This window comes from Rattus norvegicus, chromosome 1 (genome assembly GCF_036323735.1).
Source record: "Rattus norvegicus strain BN/NHsdMcwi chromosome 1, GRCr8, whole genome shotgun sequence".
In the NCBI taxonomy this organism is placed as follows: Eukaryota; Metazoa; Chordata; class Mammalia; order Rodentia; family Muridae; genus Rattus; species Rattus norvegicus.
Window position 1 is genome coordinate 185675982 of NC_086019.1, and position 23522 is coordinate 185699503.

Consider the following 23522-nt stretch of genomic DNA (forward strand, 5'->3'; position numbering starts at 1 on the left):
AGAGGATCGGGAGTTCATGGGTAGCCTGGAATACACAGGGAGTCCCTACCTCAAAAACAAAACAAAATTCCCATTAAAAGTAGATTTTTTTTCATCACTACTTTCAAAAACTATTTTAAAGCATTTAGCCTCAAAAATGTCAGTACTTCCTGGGAAATAGCTGGTCCTTACCTTTTCCCTTGCTGCCCAGTGCAGGCCCTGTTACATACAAGCAGAACAATCTTGTCGCTTGCCACTCTGCTGGGCAAGTCTACTCTCCCTTGTTTGGCTGCTGTTGGTGTGGAGGAAGACAGCCTATGATGATCCAGGCCAAATTTCAAGTGGTTTAGATTGTTGTTTAAGTGAATGCCTGAAACAAAATAAAAACTTAGCTCTTCAAGATTCTTCTTATTCATTTACTACAAAGAATAGAAATAGAATTTTTTTTTAAAAAACTGTCAGGTCTAATTTAAACTATAATTTAAAATAGGGACACTCTATAAAATCATTCATCTAGCCAATAGGCTAGGTATCAGCATTCATTGTTTCCTTTAAAGTAGGCTTACCTATCTTTTAAAACTGGAAATTAGAACTCTCCATGAGTCTGTCAGACATGGTTTTTAAGAACAAGTTAACCAGAATGCCCCACAAATACAATTTAAAATTAGACCCAATAACCAGTAACCAAACACATTCCAAAAGTAATATAGACAATATGTAGAACTATCTACAAGGTTTCACTAGCAGTTTCTTATCTGATTATTGTAACAAGGGCTAAAACTGTACTTACTAATCAGAGCTGTTGTGAGAACATAACTAGAACAGATCAACTCATATTAGCAAGAACAAAAATGTCTGACAGATAGCACAAATCTTCAGTGTCTGCTAGCAGAACTTCCTGTCATTTAGGGCCATCCATCTCTTCCATGCTATCATAAGGCTCTGCAGCTAATCAATGACAATATCTGTTCATTTCTTTACTCTTTCAAAAGTATGTCACTTAATGAAATGCACCCCCATAAGGAGACAAGGCCTTTCTGCCAACACCACGAATAATAGTAACACTAGAAGAAAAAAATAGGACAGCTTACAGACAGGCATTCACAGCAGAGTTCAGGCAATACCCAAGCAGCCAGCAATGTAAGGCTTGCTGTTAAGATGCAGTAGCATTACAACAATTTGAATACATAGCTAATATCAAAATAAATTTCAGAGAGTTTAAAAAAGCAATCATTAGACATATAAAAACCTAAACTTTAATTGAGCTGCTAGAGGGAACATATTATAGCATAAACACAACAAAGAAATTCCAAAGGAACAAGAGTAGGTATCACTCTATAACCATTTTAAACTGTGATGTGAAAAAAATAAAAGATAACAGAAACCAAATCTGAAACAACAAACTACCTCATTCCTGAGGTTCTTGGCAAAGTAACTGTAGGAAGTGAACACTACTCCTAGTGAGATAAGAGGGTCTGTTCACCTGCTATATAGGTCTACTCTTCAAATCACAGCCCTGTGTCTCCTATCCAATGAGAGCTAGGGTCAGGGAGCTAACCCCTCTATTTCACAGCGGTCATTGCCAGAGTGAGGACTATGGTGCTCTCACATGTGCTACTCAACAGAGTACTCACAGGGTCTTTAGATCTTAGACTAACACATGCTTGTAAGTGATGTACCTTTCAACAGAGACATGCTCTAGATAGAGTATGATGTTAGGACATGAGATTCATTAATGCATAGGAATTCAATGTATAAAATAATCCTTAAGCAATCAAGGAGCTGAGACAGAACTGAGGAATTTTACTGTTGAAAAAAAATCACTAATAGACTCTTGCTGCACATTAGAAATGGCAAGTTATAAAAAGATAGAAGCACAAGAGCCAGTGCTCCAAAAATTGTCAGTATAGTGGGAAAGACAGAAAACAGGTCATTTTCATGTACACATGTAGATGAATAGAAGCAATGACTGGAGCTCTGCTAGCCAACAAGCCCTGTAAAGGTCCATATACTTACAGCCATGGTCCCCAGCTAAAAATACTAAGAAACAATGCACACTCAAGGAAATAAGCCTTTACTAGAGGGAGCAGTCGCTGGAGACATGCTTGTCTGTCTGTCTTTGTTGGTGTCTGTCTTTGTTTGTACATGTCCAAATGTATTTTTTATTTAGTTACAAAAGAAGTTGGGACTATTCTTTCAGTTATGAATTTATTATTTTTAATAATAAGTTTTGAGATTTTTCTCTTCTGTTTTTATCTCAAATTTATTTATATTATTTATTATTGAGCCCAGGAACACATATTCCTGTGGCAATAAAATGGATACAAAAAAACAACAAAAAGAATAAACTATAGAACAGTGATTTAGAGGTAATGGTATAAAAAGAAAAAAATCCACTTGACTGAATGGGAAGAAGGGGATCTAAGGCTGCAAGTGAAAATCATGTCCAAAATAGGAAAGCTCAAATAAAAAAGTTCTTATTAACACTTAACAAAAGAAGAAATTACCCTTGCTCTCTGAGTAATGTGAGGAAGGATGTCTTTACAATATGTTCAGAAAAGGAATGGAACAGAGATATTAAAACCCAAACACACACACACACACACACACACACACACACACACACACACACACACAACTAGAGTTTTCAAGTAGCATAAAGCAAACTTGTAAAATAGGAAGAAAAGCTGGTGAGATGGGCCTCTACATAATGGGAAGGCATGTAAAGAACTGTGTACACAGGCAGGAGAAGAGTCACATGCTCAATATATAAGAAATCAGATTTGGGGTTCAGAAAGATCACTGGTAGCAGTAAAAGATTTTTGAAAACAAACTAAAGATAATAAAAATCTAAAAAACACAACAGTATGTGCACATAATCACAATTTTTAAAATTGTATACTATCATATCAATGCCCACAGTGGTCTAATCTGAAAACTCAGGTACATTATAGAACATGACCATTTACCTCTTTGACTGAGAATTCCTTCAGGCCTAAATATTTCTGGAGTCTCAAAGGCAAAAATGCAATCACTTTCATGGACTGTCTCCAGGTCATCTGTGTCACTAAAGGAACGATGGAACCCATCATAGTACATTTCTGTTAACACAATCTAGAAAATGAGGAAAATGCGAACAGCTGTGTAACTGGAAATTCAATATAAAATAATCTTCTAATCCTAAACTGACCTTCAGAAGACCATCATGTTGCAAATGTTCAGTGAGGGCTATTAGATAGCTTCTAGGACCATATTATTTGCTGGTAATGAAAGATACCTTAGAAGTATAGTGACCTCTGCAACTGTCTTAACAATACACTCTAAATCCAGACCACTTACAACACTAAATCCAGAGTTCCTCCGAGTTTGGGGATAGGTAATAATAACAGAATTACTCATTCTTCTGTTTCACTGGAGGAAGAAGGCAACAGAGACCTGCCTAAGGTTCCACACGATGCATGATTTCAGTCTAGGAGAGGACAGTCTACATCTGAATCTAAGACATCCTTTCATATCATTACATTCTTCTCTTTTCAGATTAAAAAAGAAGTCAAATGATCATGACTATCTGTACTGGAACACATCAAATTAACTCAAATGCCCAATGCTAGAAAACAGTTAACTGCAGCCCCACTGACTTGAAAAGCTACAAGAGGATGACCTGCGTATCACCTGCACTATGAAGCCAAATCCTAAGTAAACAAAAACCAAAGCTAAGAATAATATGTGCAAATAATTCTGGTTTTAGAAAAAAATTGTAGAATACTCTAAGGGAAAAGTGTCTAAATACTACACAGCACTAAAGTTAGCGACCTTCTTACTCACTTGCATTGATGCTTAAGATACTTTTAATTTCTAAGTAGTATTTTTATGATGAAACAGAAAATCAAAAGGCAGAGAAGGAAAACACAGCTACATTTAGAACTTCAGCTGCACGTTCAGCAGTGTTGCCCAGGGCAAAAGTACTAGACTGGGCAGAACAAGAGAAGGTTCCAGGTACCTACCGCCTGCCATCAACCAGTCTTGTGACCTTGAACAGGGCCTTCTCCAAGGGGTAAAGAGGTACCACTGGGTACCAACTGCCTGCCCCCCCCCCCCACTAGTACCAACATTAGACAGTCCATGAGGTGGAAAGGCCTGTGGTCCATTTCACAAACTGCCCTGGGGCGGGGGTGCTCCCACACTTCCTGCTAAGGAATTTAATGTTTACGCTGCTTTTCTCCTGGTGAGCATTGGAAGTACCAGTCACCTCTTCAGAAGCCTCAGAGCTAAAGCAAACTAGTAATTATGTCACCAGTTTATACCACACGGGAAATAGTGAAACAACACCGAGGCTTTAAAGACACAGCTGTGTGTGCCTTGGATGCCAGGACCTCTCCTCTCTCTGCCCTCCCTTCATTCTGAACAAAAAAAGAATCAAGCAGCATTTTAAAGTAAATAAAGTATCAATAGTTTATCTTTGTGCCAGAACTCAGCCTATGAAAACAGAAGAGATCTGCTATATTAAAGCAACACTGCTTTAAGTGTAATTGTCCAAATGGAGCCAAATGAGGCCAAAGAACAAAGGACCCTTATTATCAAGTTATTAATTACACAGAAGTTTCCAAAAGCTACCCAGGGAGAAGCTATCTTACTGTTAAGTCATCCTTCCTTATAAATCCTAAGAGATGTTTCCCATGATGGTTTTCCAGTAAAAACTGTATGTAAAATATGTTAAGTCACCACAAGCCAAAAGTATTTTTTGGTCAATTTAAGCATAACTACTCATCAAAGATGTGTCCCCTTTCCCTCTCCCAAAAGGGCAAACCCAACTTTTCCCTATCTAAACAAAAGACTCTGGTCCTAAGTAAGGAGACAAAACAGATATACCTCAGGTACAATGCACTTGCTCACAGGAATAAGGCCCTGGGTCCAAACCCCACAACAGAGGCCAGAGCATATCCTATATACTGAACGACATACTGGAGAAATGCCCATTCTCACCACAAAATGGGCAGGAGGGATTCCTAAGCTTCTCTGTTAAATGCGACAGGAGTAGTGTGAAAGGCTAAGTGATTACACTCTACAAACAAAGTCACGGGGTCTTACATAAAGCAGGTTTTCCTTTTATAATATGCAATTCATGGAAGCAGGAAACAGTTTTCTATACACTGTATTCTTTGAGTCTGGATTCCCTCCACCCATCTGTCCCTCAACACTAAATGCAACTGGTTTTAAATTTCAAACATGTTTAGCAGAAACTGAAGTAAGAAAAAAATGCAGATAAGCAGAATGCAACACTTTAATGACTCATGTGTAGTTTGGTCTTAGCAGGTTATTACCTGATCAGTGGGGATCTTTGTCTCCATAGACACAGCTTCCCGAAGTCTGGCAACAGTCCCAGACAGAGGCACAGCCACACCGATCCTCATGCAGTGGGAACATTTCCCTTGATACACTACAGTGACATAGAGAGGCCTGTACAGATCAAAGTCAGGTCTTCCCATTAGTTACTTATTTTAGCTCAAATATAGAAGAAGTGAAACAAACATGACCTGAAATCAACACAAAAACTAAAGCAAGGTCTGACACACAGCTCAGTTCTCTACATGTACAGCCTGCCTTCCCCCAGTGTGACATAAACCAGAATGGCGGATATGCCTACCCCTGCAGCACCTGGAACCTAAAGGCAGGAGAGGGAGAGTTCAAGGTCACTCTCAACTACATACGTTTGAGGTTAGCCTGTGATACACAAGACTCTATCTAAAGGGTGGGGGGCTCCCCTTTATCTGGAAGCCAAATGGGAATAGTTCATTTAGACCTAACTAAAAACTACTAAACAAGTTGAAAGAACACTGAAAAACCTATCATTATAAAAATATTTTTCAAAAATAACATTCATAATTGGTCCTGTCTGTTCCTTCAAAACAGTCTAGAGCTTCTGCAAACTCTTTAAAATCTGAAATAAGTACAAGCAGGGTCTCCAGAGGATCTAAGACAACCAGTTTTTAAAAAGACTATGGCACTGCTTGCCTCTATTATGGGCCTGCTCAGCTAGCACACTCAAGAACTTAACGAGGCTGTGTCCATTACTATTACTTAACTATCTCTTAACTAAATATGTGAAAGGCCCTGACTGCAGGACAGAGGAAGAAGTGCCTATCACAGCAGACTGTTAATTTACCATACTTTCTTACCTTGTATGGGGTAGAGGAATTGGCAAAGAAATGCACAGGAAAGGGTCAAAAGTGTTGCTCTGTTTCTGACAATGAGGACATGTCAAAGAAGACCTTTGAAAACAAAAGTAAAGCATTCACATGAAGATCACATAGAACTATGTCAAGCAGACAAAACAAGAGGGAACACATCATTTGCTCTTACCTGTACTGGGCTTGAAAAAGCTCCTGTACAAAAGTGCTACACACCGGAAAAGATGGTCCCTCAGGCATCATATCTGTCTCTGACGGTGGCTTAAAAAAAAAAACAAAAACCAATGTACAATTCTTGAGTGGAACGGAGTCTAAAGTGTCACAAATACTCAACAGCCTTTATAAGCTGAAGATGGAACCCAGATGCTCTATAACATAACTTGCTATGCTAAAGTAAACACAGTCCACATGGACTCACTCCCTCAGACCGACTACTGCACGCCATGCTTATCGCTCTCTAACCTGGCCAGCTCTTCCCTAGATTGTTTCAATCATTATCTTTTTTTTTTTTTTTTTTTTTTTTTTTGGAGCTGGGGACCGAACCCAGGGCCTTGCGCTTCCTAGGTAAGCGCTCTACCACTGAGCTAAATCCCCAGCCCTCAATCATTATCTTGATACTTAATCCACAGTTTGCTTCATATTTTATTCAACCTCTTCATGTCCCTAACTACTAAACATCTGCTACCACATGTAGAAAACATTGTATGGGACATTAGGATACAAGGACTAGTAAGTAATACAGTGCCTGGCCTTCAGACTGTTCCCATATAGTAAGTCAGCCATACCTACAGTTATATGACAGTACAGTGTTCAGGAACAAAGGGATCTTAAATCAGAGTAATCCACCAAGTTTCTAAAACTAGAAAATTTGAAATACAGAACAGACTTGTCACAAACTTCAAAAACTCCCTGGGGAAGAATTCTTCCATGATATGAACCACTTTATCTATCATATTGAGGATACATGTAGAGAAGTTCAGTAAGAAATGCTGTATTTCTCAGCAGGACCATTCTGGACTGAGTTCCTATGCTCAAATCCAAGCTAACAGCAGAGGTATTCATACATTTCTTTTCTGGCTGTGTTATTTGTCCTACTGATTACAAAGTATGTGTCTTATTAGAATAGAAAGTAACCGGTCCCATCCTCCCTACCCCCTCCATTATACTGTAAGGTCCTTAGGAACAGCTGTCTTTTACCTTACATTGCCAGCACAATAATAAGCAGGTAAAATATCCCATAAAGTGCCCACTTAATTTTATACACACCACAGCTAGTCACTAGTTAAGGCAACAAGCCCAACAGATGTTTGTAAGAAGACTTCCTTCTCTCTTTACCCTCTTCCTGCTCCCTGATTGTCCAAAGACTACATGTACTCACCTTGAGAGGAGGCTGGCCACTCTGCTTTACAGCATGATTGAGATCTTCATGAACTCGATCCAAAAGCCATAGCAGGAACTCCTGAGCATCATGTTGGGAATTTCCTCGATACTGCAACGCGTTCTTTGATACAATACTCTGCAAGTAAATCAGCAGTATGAACAGTTGTGAATTCCTGGCTCTAAAAACTATCATAATTCTCAAAGAGGGGTAAAAAATCTTAAGGGTGGGGTTGGGGATTTAGCTCAGTGGTAGAGCGCTTGCCTAGCAAGCGCAAGGCCCTGGGTTCAGTCCCCAGCTCTGAAAAAAAAAAAAAAAAAAAAAAAAAGAAAAAAAAAAAAGGAAAAAATTCCAGTAAAACAAAACCAAAGGAATATTCTGATAAACTAAATTCATTCAACAGCAAGGTACTAATGTTCACTTCACCAGAGGAATATTCTGATAAATTAAATTCAATCAACAGCAAGGTACTAATGTTCACTTCTTGGCTGCGATACTGGTATAAGATACTAATGACAAGGAAACCAATACAGACTTTTAAAGGACTCTTACACTACTTTTGTAACTTTTCTGTAAATCTAAAGTTATTCTAAGAATTAGAAGTTTAGGAATATATTTTTTAAATAAATATAGTGGTTGTACAGAGAAGGTGCCATAGAAATAGAACACGAGATAGAGGATAATGACAAACAAAGAGTTGGAGGACAATGTTATTTTAAGACATGTCACTTAAGTCTTAAAGGATAGAGGCAGGGGGAAGCAACATATTTAAACACCCAACACACACAAGTAGTAAGAAAGTATGACACCTTTATGAAAGAGCAAGAAGTTCAAGAGACCAGAAAATGCAGGGCTGCAAGAAGAGCAAAAAGAATGAGTAAAGACAAGACTAGCTCAGGAAGAACTTTAAAAGCAAATCAAAGACGATACAGGAAACCAGGAAATGATTTTAACTAAGTGAACTGGCTAAGACCATGTGCTCTAAGGGGAGAAGATGGACTACTCTGAAGTGAAAGGAAGTGATGACTTGTAGGACTGTTAGAATAATGCATGCAGAATATTTTACATATAAAGGAGACGAATACCTCCAACTTTAGCTGTAAGTGTTTAAGTTGGAGTGTGGGTGGTACACAGTGGTAAAGCAGCTGGAAAACAAAATGAGGAAGGAAAACATGAGTCTAAGACAACACTGTGAAGACACACACGAGGAGGCAAATTTGCAAGAGATTTAGAAATATGGCATAATCAACAGAATCTGAGGCAGATTAGAGACTTAGGAAGTAGGCCTCCATACCACCCATATCTGCTCAGACAGACGTTTTTACACACTTTAAGACAGAAGGGGAAAAGGGAAAGAGATAAGTTCTCTTTCAAATATTTCAATGCCTGAACCCCTGTGGTTCCTCTAAGGAGGACAGGGCAGACAACTAAGAAAGTACTCATGTGGGCTCAGTGCAAAAGTCTACACTAAAAACAAGAATACAAAAGCCAACAGGTGAGTGACTGTAATCATAAACACCACTGAGATTACCCAATGATATCAGGAGACATCAAGCCAGAGGAGAAAATTCAGAAGACACATATATTCAGATATGGGAGGACATCAAAGGAGACTGAGAAAAAAAGTCATTAGCGCTATGACAAAGAAAATCAAGACACACTGTCTAAAGAGCCAAATGAAGAGACTCATGAGGGAAATGACCTACCAGTACTGTCAAAGGTAAAGAATGACAAAGCAAACCAACCAACTACAAACTGGATCCAGAGAGATGGCTCAGCAGGCACTTGCCACGTAAGCCTGGCAACCTGAGGTGAGTCCCAAAACCCATGTGAAGGTTGGTGGAGAGAACAAGACCAACTCCACAGAGTGGTACTCTGACCTCCACACAGATGTGGAAGTGTGTGCACAGCCCCACACACATTACACAGGCACACATGCAGAGAGAGAGAGAGAGAGAGAGAGAGAGAGAGAGAGAGAGAGAGAGAGAGAGAGAGAGAATGAGAATCACAAACTGCCTGCTATATTTCTCATATCTCATAAGCTGGGAGTCTGGGACAAGAGCTGTGTGTTCAAGGCCAGCCTGAACTACAGAGACTGACCTGTGTCAAGAAATAAAGAGTGGAGGAAGGGCCTGATAACAAACAGAGCTAGAAGAATACAACATGGACGTCATCCAGAAACAACATGCCTTTACTACACGACCCAACTCCTCCCAGCAGAGGTCAGACTTCTTTCTTGATCTAATTCTACTTATTTATCTATCTTCATTAATAAATTGGTCTCTTCCCTGGAGGTCTAATGATTAGGATTCAGCCCTCCTGGTCGTTGCGTCTTCAGTGCCTCTGGAGCATTTACACACTTAACATCTGCAGCACTGTAGAATATGTTGCCTTGTGGCCCTCTGTTCCTTCACTTAGGAGCATGGAAACAAAGCCATTGGCTGTACAGGAGAAGAATAGAGATGAATAGGTAGCTGGTGATACTAAGTCAGCGGAGCTAAAGAGAATACCAGGAATGTCATTAAGGTTTTTTAATTTCTGACTTGGGTGATGATCAGGAACAAACCTAAAAATAAGAGACCACAGAGTTCTGAACAAGCTGAGTTTGAGGCACCTATGTATCACCCCAAATACAGCTGCACATGGCTCAGGAAAGAGATCCAGGGGAGTGATTTCAATCAGAAAGGCATATGACTATCAAATGAGCAAAGAGAACAGCTCAAGCAGTATCTAGTGAGAAGAGCAGCCACCAGGCCAGAATCTTGACAACATAAGCCTAATAAAGATAAAAGGTCAAGGGAGCTCCGCAAACGGAATCTCAAGGAGATGAAAGCAACAACGCAAAGCAGGAACCAGGGTGGTCATCCTCTGGCTTCACTTGCCCATTTGATCTCAGTGAAGCAAATCCCTATCACAAAGAAGTAAAGGAGAAGACAAATAAGGAAAGTGAGCAGCTCCCACTGACCATTCTCCATATCCCAGACGCTGAGCTGTGCGAGCAAGGAAGACTCTGTGACTGTCTACGAGGAGGCAGCTAATGGAAAGGAGAGATCTGAAGAACATTTTTCAGCTCAAAGTGGGGAGATTCAAAAAATAGGGGAATTCTCATTAAATAGGTCAGGGGCTCAGACAACAGGAGCAAGCAAAGACAGTCCTACACAGATAAACGACAGACAGGAGAAGATACCGGCTCCACCAGTTTGCATAGTTTGCTTTACAAAGTAAACAGAGAAGTAGGAGGTCTTATGTATCATGGGAGAGGTAACAATTCTTACAGCATGTAGCTAGTTGTAGCAACTGTCAGAGGCACAGCAACCCTCTGTTCTAAACACACTGGTAATTTCTTCAGGTTGTGTATCGCCGAAATAAATTAACCAAAATCACAGTCTTCATTATCTATCAATGAAACTTTATACACAGCAGCCTCTAAAATTTCAGAACCAGGTCAACACTTACCAAGATTGCATTAAGTGTACTTAAGCTCTCCCCACTAGCACTTCAAGTCACCTGGGCTCCCCCGCAACTCCTATGGACAGGATACTGCACTAGGTTGTTTAGCAGGACAGCCATCAGGCAAGACTCAACAGGCAACTGGACTAAATCAAACCTAACTGGGACAGAAATCTATCCTGGACCAATCCCATCCTCAGTCACATCAGAAACTTCGAAAAACTCAAGGAAAAGAAAATCCCGATGAACAAACACAAAAGCTCCTCTTTCTGCCACTTTTAGCCCCTTAACATGGTGACATCTCACCAAAGACACAAGGGACTATTTATCATAACTCTTTCCTAGACAAAACAAAATAGAGAAAAATGGTTAATTATTTAGTGTGTGCTTCAGAAAAAAAGCAAGTCCCCTAAGTGGCACTAGCTACCAGGTATGTCTGATTTATTGAATAAGCAAGTAGAAGAGAACCTGGTAGTCAAAGTCTTGAACTGTCTCAACCCTACAGCCCTGCCAAGAGATTTTATCATGGATCTAAGTCATATCTAATCCTACCTTGATTTGCCTTTTAAGATTCTTTTTTGCTCCATTAAGTCTCAATTTAATTTAATGTCCTAAATTTAGTAACTATTTTGTAAGGTTTTTTAAAAAGATTTATTTATTTATAATATGCATATAAGTACACTGTAGCTGTCTTCAGTCACACCAGAAGAGGGCACTGGATCCCATTACAGATGGTTGTGAGCCACCATGTGGTTGCTGGGAATTGAACTCATGACCTCTGAAAAAGCAGTCAGTGCTCTTAACCACTGAGCCATCTCTCCAGCCCTTGAAGTTTTTAGTAGCTTCCTCAATAACAGCATATACCGAAGCACTAAAATTATGTAATGCATTGCTTCTGTGAAAAGTAAAGCATGGACCTTCCTAAACTTAACTTCATACACTTGTGTATGTTTTATAGAACCTGGGTATTTCTGCTTGGAAAATATTAAACAGAGTCTATTGGTGTAAGGCCTAAACTTCCTACAATAATTAGACCAATTGTCTCCTAAGTTGATGATCCTTGCAGGCACCAAATAAAAGTCAAAACATTTGCAAGACTCTTAAGTTTCATAACATCTTTTAACTAAGTAACATTGTTTCCCCCTCAGAACAAAATGAATTAGGAACATAGCTCAAAATAAAGTCTACACAGTTGGAACTGTAATCTCCAGACATGAGGTTCTATGAGCAGAAATCATCATAGAGCCGCATGAACAGGCAGCAACATCTCATGCCCTAGGGAAAACAGACTGGTCACAAACATTCATTACCTGACCCCAAGACAAAGACAACACAGTAATAATTTTGATTACCTTGTGATATCCCTGGAAATGGATATCACAATCTTGATCTGATATGACTGACTGATCAGGAGTTAGACTATTCTTCTGGAGATAAAGTATTTTGTAAGATTCATCAAACCAATCACTATCTACTTTCTTTGCCAGAAAAGGGTGTGGGGAGCTAGCCAGTAAAATGGCTCAGCAGGTAAAGGCACTTGCCACCAAGCCTGATCCCTGGGATCCACATGATAGAAGGAGAGAACTGACTCTCACTGGATGTCCTCTGACATCCATATACACATAAAATTGATGAATAGAATGTTAAAAACAGTCACACAATTCAGAAGGACAACTATATAAGTTGAGGATTGCTAGTCCAAAATGTTCCAAAATACAAATTGGTGTGTGGGGGGGGGGGGAGGGTGTTTGGTATGTATGTATGTAGTATGCATATATGTGCAATGTGCATGCCTGTGCCAAGTGAAGAGGCAACAGGATGTCAAAGGTCCTGCCGTGACAGGGCCTAATGATAGCTCTGCCTGGTCCTGAACTATGTAGTCTGTACTGGGCCTCAAACTCAGGCCCAGGGCCTCTGCCTCTCCAGTGCTGGGACTAAAGACACTCACCACCATCCTTTTGGCATCCTCCTTATTCTTTTGAGATAGGGTTTCTCACTGAACCTAGAGTTAGGCTAGAAGCCAGCAAGCCACTGAACCCAGAGACCCTTATGTGTCTACCCCACACAGCATACAACTCCAAGATATCTCATTTGTACATATACAAATATTCCTGAATCCAAAACCAAATCTGAAACCCCAAACACATCTCATTCTAGGCATTTCAGATAAAAGATAGTCAACTTGTATCTACAAGAAATATATTAAGTATGAGCAGCTAAATTCACAGATGGTACTTAAAATAAAATTTGATTTCTAAACTAGTACAAGAAATAAATAAGCATTTGTCTTGAAAACAATCCATCTTTTAATCTGACTTTTGGGATACCTACTAAGTTAATGACTAACTAAGCCTTAGGGGTTGATCTTGTGACAATGGGTGAGTTCTATAAAACACATTAGAAGGGCAAGGAAACAGTGAGAAAGGCAAAGTACTTACATAGCAGCATGTCACACAGGGTCTAGAATGCAGCCATGATCAAACTGTGCCCTTCATCTATTCTCTCACCTTCACCTCCTCTGCGGAGGCCCTTTAGCCTACCAATACGAATCTGTCGACAGACCCTGGAAGACAAACCCTGAAGTCTTGACCTTCTGACATACTAAAAAGCCTCCACCGCAACCTCTGACCTACTCCTTTAGGGACATACAGAGACTCTGGTGAGGGCGGAGAAAACTATGCATATTCTCTTATGTGTGTTTTCAAAACCATGAAGAGTAGATTTATCCTGTGGTGCTACATCACCCTGGAAACGAGGAAAGGGAAAATATCTAAAGCACAGCTTACCAACCCTGGCTACACATCAGTCATCTGGGAAACAGCCAAACCAAACCAGACAGACAGGGTTGATATCCTGACAACAGCAGAGATGCAACATTATTCGTCTATAGCACAACTGAGCACTCCAAGTTTTTATCATATGGATCTTTTTGTTTGTTTGTTTGTTTGTTTTTTAGTGACTCTACTTCTAAAGTGAAGGGAGACTGAGACCAAACAGGACCAGGCTGTAAAAGCTCTGATTTCACTTTTTAAAATCACCAAATCTTATGAGAAGCTCAAGAGGCCCCTTCATAACTCTTATTATATCACTTAAGACAATATTAATGGTTAATATTAACTGTTAATACTGAGTCCATATACTGTATTGGGCTCAGAGTAATTTATAGGTGTTATTTCCTGCAAAGTCCATCCTGAGGAAAATTCCATGCTAGAGTACCAGTAGTCACAAACGGTGTGATGGTTCACAACTTTAATCCCAGCAAACAACACTGAGCCTTAAGACATTTCTGTCCATGACTTTTCATTAACAAATAAACCATCTTACAATGACTGTAATCCAATGTTTCAACTGAGGCTCACACAGGGCTTAAATTTTCTCACAATGAATGTCAATTGTCTATGCTGACAAAAATGTGTTTAGAGACTGAACAACAGCTATACTCACCTGGAAGTTTATTTGCTTATTTTAAATAAACCTTTGTTCATCTGTTTCTATTTTACTCTCAAGTGCATTCTTCCTGTAATAAATGTAGCCTAAGGGGTCAGTGAGAAGGCTCAGCAGGTAGAGACAACTGCTGAACAAGACTGATAACCTGAGCTCAACCCTGGAACCCACTAAAGGTGGAAGAAAAGAACTTAACAAAAAATAGGCACTTATGCACATGAGAACACACACACACACACACACACACACACAAACAAACAAACAAGTAAAATATAACCCAAAACAAACAAAATATAACCTGAAACAAAAATGCACCTTATGTAATGGATAGTATTTTAAAAGTATGGGGGCATTAAGAATATTTAGGAGAACCAAGTGGCAGCATGTGACTACTTCTCTGCCCAAGTATCCTACGATTCTAGAGAGCAACCAGAGACCCCCCCACCCCCCTTCTTTCATCAGGCCAAGTAAAGGTAAGTGCTCTGACCTCACCTCAAAGCTGCTCTGCCTGAACTCATGCTCCCTGTCCTCTGCATACAGAGGGAGCGGACTCAGGGTCTAGTCAGCTCAGCTCACCACAGTACATTTATATATCCACTCAAGTAACAAGTAATTCAAAAGTGTCCTCTTTTCTCCTCCTCCGTATTTCCCAATACAATATACAATTCTTCCCAACTATAACAAAACAAGGCCTTTTTTTCTTTTCTTTTTTTTAATGAAAGGTGAGAAATTTTGGCTTGGAATTTAAAAGCAAACACCTAAACCTGACACAACAAAAAGGTCATCATAAGGGAAGTGTAACAGTCATAAACAGTTAAGCATCAAAGAAGGAACTGGAAAAGTCATCTAAACATCTAAGGAGCTAGTACATATTGCTGCCACAGAACATAAAAATGTTTCATTTTAAAGTCATCAATATGTACAATGTAAGTTTACACAATTTTAAAAAACTGGTACCTTAATAAAGCATTTAATTAAAAAAAAAAAGACTTACAAAGTTTAAAACTAAAATTTTCTGGGGCAAAGTGACAGCTGCCAGTATAGAACAACTGAGGAGGAAAAGAGAAAGAGAACTCCATCTACTCACTGGCTTCCAGGGGGTAGGAATACAGCTAAGTGTCCTAGAAAGAGAAAAGCACAGCAGTGTCAGCTTCCTGGTCAGCTAGAAGGAAGCCAGAGAGAAGCATAACCCCGTCAGTGCTTCTTGAGGCAGAAGCAACCTATTCCTCTTAGGAGGCTGAATAAGTGGGAAAGGCAAAGAGTGGGAGAAAAAATAGGCAAGGCTAACCTTGCTAAACTACCCATAGGCCCAAACACGCACATATAATTATCCCTCTGGAGACTGGTTCCACAGCATCTGTAACACTTAAACTACGAATGTTCAAGTACCTTATAAAACAAATGGCCCAGTACTTCCATTTAGCCTATGGACATCCTAATATACATTAAACCAGGAGACATAATACAGTGTAAATCATTGGTATATTACTGTATTGTCTAGGGAACAATAATTGGGGGTAGGGGTTTCGAATACATTGGATACAGATGTATTTTTCTCCTTTCTGGAAAACGCTCAGACTATCAGACAATGGACTATATTTCACACAAGGTGGAAGAAATATAGACAGACGTGCGCGCGCACACACACACACACGCACACGCACACGCACACACACACATTTTGGAGACCCTGATATTTGATACCTGACCTGTGTTTCCAACTAACCTTTTTAAACAAGGAATCCAAGCTATTGTAAAAAGATTCTTGCTTTGAATTCTTTTCCTTCTACTGCATCTTTACAGCTGAAACATCTATTAGGAGTAACCAAGAGATGTTATTGCTAAGCAAATCCATAAAGTTTCACTATACATCACACATTTATAATGCCATAAACCCAAGGTAAACCCAATAAATCTTAAATGGCTTTTAAGTCACAGGTTACTCATCTCTCTCCATACCTCACACTGCATGCTTGACAGTCAAACCAGGCCAACTTCCTCAGGCTCAGGAGACAAAGTCTCTCTGCTTGTTGAAATTTACAATGCGATTTCATTAAAACCAGACCAGATAAAGACCCCCAAAGTTATTTTTCTATCAAAAGACAATTTAGAATCTTCCCACGGCCTAAGTATGATCTGGCCCAATCTTGACCAATTTTATTTTGATTAAGTCCTGGTCATCTCCCTAAAGTATGAGGAGACTAAATGGAAATCTATGGATACTTACAAAGGGAAGCCTGTTAAGTCAGAATAGAATGATACCTAATGGCAAAATGTTACTATCACGCAGATACATTTCCCCTTTCTAGACCAGGTTGGCGGCAGGACACCTGCCTCCTATGTGTGACATTCTGACACTGATCCCCAGCCCTGCATTATACCTGTGAAATGTTTTCCACTTAGCAACATAAAAGGTTCCTTTTAAATTTCAACAGAGCATTCTTTCCTGTAAAACTGAATAACAACAAGACTTAAGGTAACTTCTGACAGGAATGTCACTATTAATAGCCAGAGGAAATGAATAAAAGATATATGTAAAAAAGTTCATCGTGGGTTGGGGTTTTAGCTCAGTGGTAGAGCGCTTGCTTAGCAAGCACAAGGCCCTGGGTTCGGTCCCCAGCTCCGGAAAAAAAAGAAAAGAAAAAAAAAAGTTCATCATGACTAGAAGTCATTTAAATGTCCCCAAATAGATACTACATGCTGATGAAATGAGCTAAAGAATGTTCATGACAGGGTTGGGGATTTAGCTCAGTGGTAGAGCGCTTGCCTAGCAAGCACAAGGCCCTGGGTTCGGTCCCCAGCTCCGAAAAAAAAGAAAAAAAAAAAGAATGTTCATGACAAAACTACTCAAAATACAATATGAAACAGAAATTGCATAATGCAAAATTATAAAAACAAACAAATGCATACATGAATGGATTAATATCAATTGTAATGTAGACATGTTCGAAAGGAGTTTCATGCTCGTTGGCCAGTTATGCAGTTACCATACAACCCAGCAATTCTATTCCTAGTATATATCCAGAAGAAATAAAAACACACATCCGCTCAAAAACCTGTATATAATGTTCCTAGTAGCACTATGTACACAGATTTGTCTTTTAAAGGACCAAAAAGAAAAGACAACATAATACAGGTGAGGAGGGAAGGCGCACACCTTAAATACTAGCATTTGGGAGGCTGAGGTAGAAAAGACAAGTTCTGATCCAGGCTGCCTAATGAGTTCCAGGCCAGACTAGGTTACACAAACTATCACAAGAAGCCAAACCAACCAAACAAACAAACAAAATGAACCATTCATATATAATTATTTTTGCTGTGCAAAAAAATAAGATGCATGCTACAAAGCAGTGAGCTTTTAAAGCAACATGCTAAATGAAAGAAGCCAGAAAACAAAGACCACATATCACGAGTTTATGTGGACTATTCAGAACAAGCATGGCTATGGGGACAGAAAGCAGACAAGTAGGGCTATAAAGCTGGGGAGTATAGTGACCATAATCAAGAAGGATCCAGGAAGAAGTCGCAGCTAATGCCCCAATCACTCCTAACTTCACAACTGTGAAAGGGCAGCTGAGTCTCTCACATGAAGATAAAGAGCACTCAATGCTCAGTGTTCTATCAACCAGAAAATGAAGCCTCTTTCCATTCGTTCCTGTGCTATTAAAATTCCCAAATCATCTACTCATAGGTATCTCCCATGATTAGTAGCTGCCTTTACAGAAATCTGTCTTTTTTTTTAATTTATTTATTTTTTTTAAAGATTTATTTATTTATTATATATAAGTATGCTGTCACTGTCTTCAGACACACCAGAAGAGGGCATCAGATCCCACTACAGATGGTTGTGAGCCACCATGTGGTTGCTGGGAACTGAACTCAGGACCTCTGGAAAAGCAGTTGGTGCTCTTAACCACTGAGCCATCTCTCCAGCCCAGGAATTTGTCTTTTAATTACAGAAGTTTACTATTAACTTCCAGTAAATAAAGACTAACACAGGGAAATTTACCAAATTGTCACTGAACTTTTTAAAAGCCCCCTTTGAAAAAGGACTCTCACTTAAGGGCAGATTAAAGGGTAGTGCAACTTAATGTGTCTTTATAACTACTAAGAACAAATATTTAGGAAATATGGTCTTGCCATTACCATTCTCCTGCTAGAGTGATGGCCCTCGTGGAAAGGATGAATGTCCTTCCTTGTAGTTTAAAAAGGATCTTTCTCTGTCTCAGTGATACTCGGAGCAGAGAGCAGAACTGGTTACTAAGAGGCAGCAGAGTCATGGAATGAGAAATCTGTACAAAAAATGCTCTTTGCATAATCTATAAAGCAAATAATACTGTACAAATCTGCCTTACAATATTGTTAGGAATATAATAGCATAATCCCCTGTGCAGGGAATACTGTAGGCACTTGTGTGCTCCTCACATAAGAAAGACAAGGACAAACATGCACACATGCGACTACTACTTACCCAAGCCACAGAGAGATCAATGCAAACAGCACACATATATCTACTTGTATTTGAACAACGGACGAATAAATCACAGAATTTAGAGATAAAGGACAGGATGTAAGGATCAGATAAAAACTTTTAAAACAAATCTACTTTGCAGAGTTGACTTCAAGTTATAAACTACACTTTTCACATAATGCAAAAGTAAACTTTAGGCAGCAATACTTCAAAATCAAATGCAAAACAAGATTTAACTTTGTAGCCAGTTGACAACAAAACCACAAAGGGAATTACTCCAAGTGACTTCCAATCACAGTAAGGGACCCAGAACTCAAAGGATCTATGCTGTAGACATCAGAAAGTGATTCAAATGCCCTTGTTAGCACAGCACTGGATTGTTACTGTAACAAGTACACAGTGTGATGAAGCAACCAAAATCCACATGCTGTAAAGAGGATCTCCATCAAAGGAGAAGGAAACACAAAGGTTAAGTCCAACAGAGACAAAAGCCCTAAAACCCTCAACTAGAACTTAAATTCATGATCTAGCTTTAAAACCAGACATTCCTAGAGTGTAGTATCTTAGTACCATTTGAACTGAAGAGCCAGGACTCCTTAAACAAATTGAATGAGTCCAAGTCTGGTACAAGAAATATCTAAAATAGGCCAGGAACATCCTAACTTTACACTCTGGTTCAATATCACCAACTACAAGTATTGTATCAAAAGGACTTATCCTATTGGCCAAAAATAACCAAAAATTTGTGTATCAATAAGGCTACCAGTAGCCAACTGTAGTGTCCCAGCACCTGGGAAGACAAGTCAGAGAGACCTCTTAAGCCAATGAATAAGGGGAAACTAGAATGGCAGGGGATGGGATGAGTAATTATGACATTATGACTGAGAGAAAATAATATTAAGACTATGAACTCAAAAAGTTACCAAAAAAAAAGGGACTAGGAAATCAATTATTTTTAAAACTGAAAAATAAAGAGAAGACATTAAGCATGTAGTCTTTATTTTACAAACTATACATAAAGATAACCAAAGAGGACAAGTGTCTCTGTAGAAGTATTCACAACTGAAACATAAAATGCATGCCAGAATTAGTGTCCCCATTCTTCAGTCCTTAATGAATTAATGAAACAGGAAATAATTACCAACGACTGCCAATATTACAAAAGACACAGAGACAGAGGACAGATTCCCTGAGGGAGGCTAATAGCACCACTGACACGAGGGATCACCATGAAGGGGCACTTTATTCTTCTTAAACTGTAGACTAACAACATTTTACAAGAAATATGGACAGAGAAACATTCAAACTGAAGCTCCATGAATATATCAAAAAAGACTATAGAAACCTCCAGAATAGAACTCTTCAAATTATGGCCAAGAGATACAGAAACCAGCCTTAAGCACTTACAAGAAACATGCACAGGTGAACAATAACTGTGCTAAGTTTAATACTGTTATATTGGAACTGTTCTTTTAAGATAGAAGCAATTTTACAAGTTTTTATTTTACAATTATTTATTTATTGTATTGTATATGTGTACACACATGTGCTACAGAGTCAATTATCTCCGACCATGTAGTTTCCAGGAATAAAACAAACTGACAGTTAATGCCTTTACCCACTCAGCCATCTCACCAGCCTATAATGTCTGACAAGCTGTTTTAGATTCATTTTTCTAGTACTGCATTACACATCAGCTCAAAACAATTGAAATTTCAATTCACCGTGTGCATGTGTGTGTGTGAGTGTGTGTATGTGTGTATGTATGTGTGTATGTCCATGTGTGTGTATGTATGTGTGTATGTGTGTTCATGTGTGTATGTGTGTTCGTGTGTGTGTGTGTGTGTGTGTGTGTGTGTGTGTGTGAAAAGTAACACATACTCACATAGTATAGAATGATGATATTACAAAAATCCACATGAGTTTTCTTAGGTGGATGATGGAACAGTGATTTTAAAACACAGGACAGACACTGAACTGGTAATGACGCAAGCACTCTCGGAATTCACTTCAAAAGCCAGCCAACAAAAGACAATGGCTATTAAATAAGAGCAGTCACCGAGTGGTAACTAGCAAAGCAGAGAGTCAGGCAAAAGTGTGCTCAACGTACTCACCTCGCAAGCTAGATTTGTTAGTTCAACAAAACTAAGAGGACATAAGCGCTGTTGAGTTCCATGAAAAATGCTTTCCATGAAGGAGCCACTACTACCAACCATAGCAGGTGGGGATCCTTTAATAGAGGACTTGGTTCTAAACTGGGCTTTGAGGAATTATGTTTCCTGGACCCACAAAGAAGAGAAAGTAGGGCAGGCCAGCGGGGCAAGTGACTGAGGAGAGCAATGCTACCAGAGCTCTTATCAGGCACTATATTAAGCACTTTACAGATATTTCTCACTTATTCATGGTATCAACTCTATGAAGAAAGCTTTTGTCCCTCCTTTGAGGCAGGATCTAACTATATCTATATCCCAGGCTGACTTGGATGGATAGCCCTCTGTTACCCAGGCTGGCCTCAACCTTAGTGATCCTCCTATCACAACCTCTCAAAGCCTGGAATTATAGGCTAAGCCATCATGCCAAGCAAGAAGTATTACTATTATACCAGTATCATAAAATAAAACTCAACTAAGAGGGGAAAGTCCTTACCACAGATCTCAGGATCTGAACCAAATTCTCTTAGCCTTTATTCAGCTCTTTGCCTCAAGGGGACGACATCATGAAGAAGCTTAAATGCTAAGAAATACATACTGCATTCTGGTGTGTAACAGGAAAGGCAATAGTGATTGTTGAGATGTAATTGAAAGTAAACTCCACGAAATCTAATCTGGCAACATTGCAAACTTGAAATTGGAAGTGGCAGAGTTTACAAATGAGGAAGGTAGGATGAGACATAAGATGGCCAGAACTAGGAACTTGAATTGTATGCAAAAGAGCTACCAAATGCCTTTCCTCAAAATAACTCCCTTACCTCATTGGAAGTCACTCCTCCTAGGCCTCATCTCTTTTCTCTGCCTCTTCATCAACTGCGGAAATGCAAGTTTTTCGGTCACACAATGTCCTAGCCCAAGAATCCCACAATGAGACACCAACCCCTAGGTATGGTCTGCCTAGAATAGAAGCATTACTTCTCCATATTATGATACTCATTTGACAGCAGAGCACTGTACACCTACCTGGCAGCTGGATCAGCCTAAGCTTCATGCCAATGACACACAATAAATCAGGGCCCTACGCATGAACTATAGGCAGCTCACAGAAGACCCAAATACAAAATACAGCATTCTACTCCACTTCTACTGTAACTTTAAAGATAGCTATACCTTAAATAACTTGAAGGAATATATTTCAGAATTTTGCAAATTTGACCAGTATCCCTGCTGGACCCTTATCTGATCCACCAACATAAACACTGTGACTAGGATGACACTTGGAAACCTACAAGGTCACACTTGAGATCTGAACCTGAAAAAGCAGCGCAGTGAAGGGCAGCACATCTGATGGCCAAGAATTCTCAAATCACACAGGATATGAGGAATGGCTCCAACAGCCTGTTAGATCTCTGCACGCTGGGTATTTGGGTTGAAGGAAGGCACTCAAGTGGCTTTAGTTGACAGCAAGAACCTGTGTTTTCCCAGCCATCATTTGTGGGACATATACAGGGTACTAGTTTCTACACCTACTGTTCTCAACCTTCCTAATGCCGCAACCCTTTAGTACGCTTTCTATACTAAAGTGAATTAACACAGCAGTTTCTGTGTGGTGGTGACCTCTAACCATAAAATTATTTTCATTGCTACTTCATAAGTGTAATTTTGCTACTGTTATTAATCATAATGTAAATATTTATTTTGGAGATAGAGGTTTGCCAAAGGAGTTGCAACCCACAGGTTGAGAACTAGTGTTCTTCACTAAACCCTTCTTATACTTTCTCCTTTAATGCTCAAAATAAAATACATATAGAACTAAAGTCCAGCTCAGCTGCTCACTAGCACAGAATCCCAATATCCAAAATAAAATTTAAGGCAAAAATAACAATAACCCCTCTTTTTCAGAGCTGCTGTAAAAATTTTAAATCAAGCATGAACTCACTTTGTAAATATTCTGGCTTAGAGCACACACACGTACACACATGCACACACGCACGCATACACACAGAGTAGGCTCATGATTCTGTTTCTGTTTTTAATTCGTCCTTATGTGTACAGGTGTCTTCCCCACATGCATGCCTGATTTCCACAAAGCCAGAGGGGGGCATCAGATCCCCTGGGACTGGAGTTACAAACAGTGTGAGGCATCGTGTGATTGTGTTTCTTAATGCTCCCGAAAAATCAGACATCTATGCCTTTCTTGAAGATTAGAAGATGTCAAGAGTTAAAATGTGCTGAACATGGGGTTGGGGATTTAGCTCAGCGGTAGAGCGCTTGCCTAGCGAGCACAAGGCCCTGGGTTCGGTCCCCAGCTCCGAAAAAAAGAAAAAAGAAAAAAAAAAAGTGCTGAACTGATGCTAAGCATCAGCATTCTTCTAGTAGGAGCAGATACCAACGAGGTCATTGTCTGAGCAGCCCCATGGATCTTAAAGCATGAATTACTTGTTTATGGCGGTACTGTTTGC

The 23522-nt window shown here is 39.5% G+C and overlaps 1 protein-coding gene across 2 annotated transcripts in view; it reads right to left on the bottom strand.

Annotated features, from left to right (window-relative positions):
* Nucleotides 1–23522, bottom strand: part of Usp31 (ubiquitin specific peptidase 31) — a 66869-nt gene that overhangs the window by 33351 nt on the left and 9996 nt on the right. For both annotated transcript variants that reach the window (NM_001107548.2, XM_039078227.2), the window contains 6 exon segments: nucleotides 172–349; nucleotides 2949–3093; nucleotides 5301–5436; nucleotides 6156–6248; nucleotides 6340–6428; nucleotides 7546–7683. In NM_001107548.2, the coding sequence (NP_001101018.2) occupies nucleotides 172–349; nucleotides 2949–3093; nucleotides 5301–5436; nucleotides 6156–6248; nucleotides 6340–6428; nucleotides 7546–7683 (779 nt within the window).